This window comes from Triticum urartu, chromosome 6, assembly GCF_003073215.2.
Source record: "Triticum urartu cultivar G1812 chromosome 6, Tu2.1, whole genome shotgun sequence".
Lineage (NCBI taxonomy): Eukaryota > Viridiplantae > Streptophyta > Magnoliopsida > Poales > Poaceae > Triticum > Triticum urartu.
The window spans coordinates 440675374-440682234 of NC_053027.1; the positions used below are offsets into that span (position 1 = coordinate 440675374).

Sequence of the window (6861 nt, forward strand, 5' to 3'; positions counted from 1 at the left end):
ACACCGGGCAGAAGATTTCTTCCACTCCTGCACTCGACCAGGGATCTCGTTAAGTCGAGTCATCAGAGACTCAAGATCATTCTGGAACGCGGCCTCTGGCCAAAGTGTTGTGTCGATCCGTGACGTGGTGACCTTCAGTCGAGCCAAGTAGTCCACAACACCGTCGATGCAGGATTCCAGTCGGAGCAGATTCATGGCAGTTTCATCTTTCACGGGAGAATTGATTGGGTCCAAACCTGGCTCAATCCGCCCAGTCTCCTCCTCGAAGTTCTGGCAAAACTCTGCATTCACGATCCAAGGATAAGTCAATTTTCGTACGCTGAGTCGACAAAAAACATCAGTCGAAACAAAAGTGTACCTTCAAGCTTGATGAACAACTTCTTGGCAAGGCTCCTCAGATAGCTCTCCAGATCGTCCCTCCTGCGAGCGATGCCTTCCATCTTCTCGTACAGGTTGAGATTGTCCTTCTTCAAGCGCGTGCACTCCTTGTTGGCTTCGTTCAGAACAGATTTCATCTTGGTGTTTTCTTATTCCAACTGGCCGACCGTAGCCAGTTTCTGTTCAGCCAGAGCGGTTCTGTCGTCAGCTTCCTATTGAGCAGCAGCCAAATCCTGATCCTTCTTCGCCAGAGCTTCTCTCAGTTTTTCTGCAAAGAAATGGTGCTTGATTCAGAAAGAGCAGAAGGGTACTCAAGCCTAAGACAAACCAGTCGACAAGCTCATCTTACCATTGGCGTCGTCCTTGGCCTTTTGCAGCTCTGTCTTGGCCAATTCCAAGGCAAGGTTTAGTTTGATCTGCTGTTTCTCCAAGTCAGCAAAGCGAGCTCTAAGATCACAAGATTTTTGCAATCAGGGAGGAGAAGTTATTTTACAGCGAAAAACGACAAAGACAATAAATACTAAGACTACGGTCGACTGCCCGCAGTCCACCATAGTCTCGGGGACTACATCCAGTGGGTGCACTTTGCGTGCCCCCACCGGTTATGATCCCACTCGACCGGCCCACCGGAGTCGAGTGCAGGGAGTAAAAAAAAGAGAGAGAAAGAAGAACTCAGACCATAGAACTCAGACCACAGTCGACTGCTGGCAGTCGACCGCGGTCTCAGGGACTACACCCAGTGGGTGCACTTGGCGTGCCCCCACCGGTTCTGATCCCACTCGCCCAGACCGAGTAGAAGAGACAAACTACCAGTTCGGTTTACACTCGACGCGGCCAGACCACATCGAGCGAAAGAATCAAAATACAAAGACTACAGTCGACTGCCAGCAGTCCACCGTAGTCTCGGGGACTACACCCAGTGGGTGCACTCAGCGTGCCCCCACTAGTTCAAAAATTCAATCGACGCACCCAGTGGGTGTACAGATGCAAATTTTTTCGGAAAGAGAGTCTTCAGATAGCATATCCTAACAGAACAAGCGGTGACCAACTAACCTGAATGTTACTTTGCAGAGCCGAGCTGACGTCGTAGGCGGCCTGACTGGCGTCCCGCACCGTCTTCATCTTCTCCATCATAATGGCCGCCTGGCGTATGGCTTCCTTGGCAGCATTCACTTCGTCCTCTGGGACATGATGGGTCGCGAAAACTGAAGGTGGGTCGACAGGGGCCTGAGCAGTCGACGAAGAAGGCAAGGCACGACGAAGGTAACAGAACCCTGATTGGCATCACCAGCGTCCTAAACGACTGGTTCCGCCCTCGGCGTCGACTGTGGCACCTTGCTTGCAGGAGCTTGCCTATTTTTCCTCGTCAAAGGCCTCTCGGGCTCTTCATCATCATCATCGGGGAGGTCAATAATGTTAGGAGCTGTTCAAAGTTCAATCGCCAAAATCACATCACCCAATGGTACACATTGCAGTTGAGTCGACCAAATAAAGATAGAATGGCAGAAATCATACCCAGATTGGAAGTGACCGCATCCTCCATTACCTCATCCTCGTCCCTGTAAGCTAAGGTCCCGGAAGTAGCAGCGCTGCCAGTTCCAAAGTTCGTCTGGTTAAATCAAGAAAAAACAAACAGCACGAGGCGTCGAGTGAATACAAAGGGAGACACTCACGCAGAAGCGACGGGGATGTCAATCTTAATCTTCGGCAACGCCTTCCGAGGTTTCAGCTCTGCAACTTTGGGATGTTTTGACGCTTTTTTAGTTGGGGTTGGTGAAGAGGTCCGAGGACGCTTTGAAGACTGACCAGCCTGAGCAATCGCCTTTTCACGGGCGCTCGGTCGTTCTTGGTCAAGCTTGGATCGCCTCTCCCTGCGAGGAGGCGACTCGACTTCTTCTTCGTCACTTGAGTCGTCACTTTCTTCGTCCCCTTCACCGTCAGAATACCATTCGCCACTGTCGCCGCCGCTCGCCTCTCCTTCCAGGTCTTGCTCTTGCTCTCCGTTGGGCATTGAATACATTTCGATAAGAGCCTGAAAGAAAGCAGGAAAAATAAAGTCAGTCAACGCAGTATAGACAGCTGCGCGAGTGAATTCAGATTACAATCAAAGCTCAGAATCGGACATTCTCTGGTACATGGGACTGGTCGAATGGAGGAACTCTCCTGGATCCCCTGGGGTTGTCCTTGTTTCCGGTCATACCCGACAGCCACTTCTTCAGTGTGTCGTCATCGACCTCCTCCGGGTGAATCCGAGTGGAGTCGTCAAGACCCGAATACATCCACATCGGATGGTCTCGGGCTTGAAGAGGCTGGATGCGCCACTGAAGGAAAACCTCCAAGAGATCCATACCGGTGACCCCGTCACGGATAAGCTGGACCACTCGTTCGATCAGCACCCTAACCTGCGCCTTCTCCTCCGGGAGCACCTTCAAAGAGGAGGGTTTCCTCACTCGGTCCATGGTAAAAGGAGGGAGGCCAGTCAACTGCCCTGGCGTCGGCTGGTCTTTGCAGTAAATCCAGGTCGACTGCCATCTGCGAACCGAGTCGGGAAGAATCATGGCTGGAAAGGAACTTTTCCCTCTCATCTGAACACCAAGACCCCCACACATCTGAATCAGTTGTGTTCTCTCATCACTCGGATTGGCCTTTTTCACCGTCTGAGAACGACAGGTGAAAATGTGCTTGAAAAGACCCCAGTGAGGCCGACAACCCAAGAAATTCTCGCACAAAGACATGAAAGCAGCGAGATACACGATTGTGTTGGAAGTGAAGTGATGGAGTTGTGCCCCAAAGAAATTCAGAAATCCCCGAAAGAAAGGGTGAGGAGGCAAGGAAAATCCACGGTCGACGTGGGTGGCAAGGAGAACGCGCTCACCCTCCCGAGGTTGCGGCTCGGATTCCTTCCCCGGAAGCCGCGCCGATCCATGGGGGATCAGCCCTCCTTCGGCTAGGTCGTCGAGGTCTTCTTGGCGGATCGCCGAGCAGATCCAGTCGCCCTGGATCCAGTCCTTCGGCAGGCCGGCTCGTGAGGAAGATCCACCCCGACTGGTCGCCTTCCCCTTCGCCTTTGCCGTCGCCTTCTTCGCCCGCTCCAGAGCTGCCGTCTTCTCCTTCCCCATCATCGCCGGCGAGACGCGTACGGAGCGGCGGCGCTGGGGCGAGAGCGAGCGCGACGAAGAAGCCTGAAGAGGGGAAGAGGAAATGGGAACGCACTGTTCAAGAAACCCCGATCCGACGCCTTATATGAGGTCGCTTCCGAGGGGCCGACTGGTAGGCCCGGGCGGTCCTATCAAATCCTGTAACAATCGCACACGATACGTGGTGAAAAAGGTGGCACAGAGATCGAGGCGGCTCCGCCCTATCTCATCCGATTGCTGCGGCCTCCCCCGTCTCGCGCGCTTCCCAAAATTCGAATCCCGCTAAATCTGCGGGCAGCAGAACAACTTGTCAGACGGAAGATCTCCTCCACGTCGTCACTCGGAGCCTTTCAAGTAAAGAAACTCACTCGACAAAAAACTAAGAATGGATCAAGGCGACTGAAAAGGAAGTTGTTGTCTTCACTCAGGTTCATTGATCCGAGTCGGAGAAGTTCTCAACTCCTTCCCCACTCAAACCTCGATCCATTCGGGGGCTAATGATGAAGCTATGTACCTAGGGTAGGGTCATGGACCTGTCCCAACTGCCCTACTCAAGGACATCTCTAGAAGAAATCACCTTTCAATCGACTTGGAGGTGTTCCACTCGACAGACTCGAAGACACTCGACCAAGAAGCAATCACTCGACCAAGATCCAACCACTCGACGGCCAGGAGACCTAAAGGCACTCCGCACGCTAACGGTCGGTTATTAAGTAGCTTTTATGGTCATCATAGCACTTTATTAGGGGCGTTATCAGTAACGCCCGACCTTAATGTATTTAAAACCCTGCACAACTAAGGGCCGGAGGGGTCCGGCGAACTCTATATAAGCCACCCCCTCCTCAGTGTAAAGGGTTCGTACCCCTGTAATTCATATACGCATAATCCAGTCGACCGCCTCCGGGCTCCGAGACATAGGGCTATTACTTTCTTCGAGAAGGGCCTGAACTCGTAAACCTCGTGTGCTTACAACTACTCCATAGCTAAGACCTTGCCTCTACATACCTACTCCCTACATTACTGTCAGACTTAAAACCACGACACTATCTCCTGGCGGCAAGGCCGCCCGTGGTAGTGATGGACTGCCCACTCGACGGCGAAGAAGAGGAGGTAGATGCTCGTGATGAAGAGCACCCAAGCGCTGACCGCCACTCGGACAGCATCCGGACGAGCGGCCAGCAACGTCTTCTTGGCCGCAGTCACGCTCACAGGAAGTAGTAGATGACGCGTCTCGCCGTCCATGGTGGATCCTGCCTTTTTCTGCGGGGAATCCATGGATCCGACTTGGGTGCGAGACGAAGGGGGAGAGGGAGGGGAGCGATGTGCTGGCTGGAGCGTGGAGGCAGGCGGCGGAGGGCTGTGGATGGAGGTGGAGATTGTGCTTTTTAAGTAGGGAAAGGGGAGGCGCCGAGCAACGCGCGCAGCTTGGCGATGCGAGCGGGGGAGACGAAGCGACACCCACGACGTGTCGAGCCTGGGCTGCGCGCGCGCACACACACAGCCACAGAGGATTCTCAGCTGAGCCGGACGTACGATATGTAAACAGGCCGCATGTGATGATCGATCTGTTCTCGGCTCATGGGCAGGGCAAAGGAAACAGCTGGGAAGCAGCGCGCATACCATCTTCGGCAATGCTGCTTAATTTCCTTGCGTGCAATGGGACGTGTGCAGTGCGCTATGTGGGTGAAGTGAAGAAGCCTGACACACACAAGCGACACACACATGCACATGGGTACATTGCAGTAAAAAGGACTGCGTAATTTACAACTGATGTACGAGTAACTTGTAGTAGCACCATACGGATGTGACCACGCACCCGCGTGCTTCCTGCACTTCTAGTAGAACCATGGATTGTGAGTGCTGAATCGAAGGTTATCAAAGCCGGCGCCACGTAGTACGTTATGGAGGTGCCGATTGTCCAATCGTTTTTCCACCTTGGCTACCACGTAATGTTATCAAAGCAGAACAACTTACGTTATGGATGAACACGCATCATTTATGTCCAACTAGCAACGACTGGATTTGTTCATCCTTTTCTAAAAAAACAAACTGGTTTTGTTCATTAGCGTGTGGGAAAAGGCAAGCAACATTTAGGTCAGGTCACTGGAATTGCAGTGTTCCTCCGTACAAAATCTCAAAGCTACAGCAATTTGTCAATCAATCTTATTACCAGACGCGCGCGCACACACAACGACACTAGGGATAAATGGGACTCTTTATCTAACAAAAAATCTCGAGAAGATCGGATAGATGGAGCAAGCCGACGATCGGATCGACTACTTTTGCTTCTTCTTCTCTTTTTTGTTTTTTGAGAATATCGAGTCCTTTTGCTAGAAGTAGTGGCCGGGGCGGGGCAGGAGCACGAACAGGTCGATCCTGAACACGACCGTCTGCGGCGTCGGCGCGCTCACGACCTTCATGACGGAGTACCCGCGCGCCATCCTGAACACCCCGGTGCCGCCCACGACGGCGCGCTCCACGGCCGCGCCATCGAAGTCGAAATGGTACTGGCCCTGCACCGTCAGCGTGCTCCCGCGGCGCTCCCCGGCGGCGAACACGAGCGTGACGGTGGACAGGTAGCTCGGCCCGGCCCGGTCCGTGCCGACGAAGAAGCCCTGGAATCTGCCGACGAGGTCAGACCCGGGGCGCGGGCCGGCGCGGAGCTCGTCGTCGATCACGCCGGGCTCCCCGAAGGTGGCGTTGCCGCCCAGCGGGGACCGCAGCAGCGGCGACGCCACCGTCGCGTTCGCGCCCTCGAACCTCTCGTGGATGTAGAGGCGGATGCGGGTGGCCTTGCTGCCGGCCGCGAGAGCGGCGGGCGCCGGGGCGGACAGGACGAGGGCGACGAGCAGCGCCAGCTGCAACGACGGTGAGAAGGCCATCCCGCTGCGCAACAAGAACGTGGAGCTATGGCTGTAGCGGCTGGAGAGCTTGTGCGCGCGCCGTCGCCTGCGTTGAGATGTACGGTAGAGACTAGAGTTGAGATGGGTGCAGGATGCATGAGCGCACACAGAGCAAATATATACTGCGTGGGGTGGCGTTGCGCTCGTTCTCGTTAGAGTGGCCGCGCCGGGACATATGTCACGTACGTACAGGCGTGCGTTGGCCGATCCGCCCAGCTCGATGTTTTTGTCCGTGAAGATTGCTTCTTTGTAGCGCCGGCGGCCGGGGGACAGCCTGCAGCCTGCTAGCTCCTCCCGTGCGTCCCATCTCCGAGAAGAGGGCACGAAGCTACGAAGAGCGCGCGGGTCGAGTCTAGAGCACAGATCGGTGAATTTTGCCCTTCAAAAAAAGAAAAAGAATCGGTGACTTTTGCTGGTGGCTGCCTGATCACCGACTCAAGATG

The 6861-nt window shown here is 54.4% G+C and overlaps 1 protein-coding gene across 1 annotated transcript; it reads right to left on the bottom strand.

The window, feature by feature from the left end:
• Nucleotides 1-5593: 5593 nt before the first annotated feature.
• LOC125512300 (pterocarpan synthase 1-like) lies at nt 5594-6490 on the bottom strand. The gene has a single exon (XM_048677396.1). It carries the CDS (start codon nt 6395-6397, stop codon nt 5846-5848), a length of 552 nt encoding a protein of 183 aa, XP_048533353.1. The 5' UTR covers nt 6398-6490; the 3' UTR covers nt 5594-5845.
• Between the last annotated feature and the right edge of the window lie 371 nt (nt 6491-6861).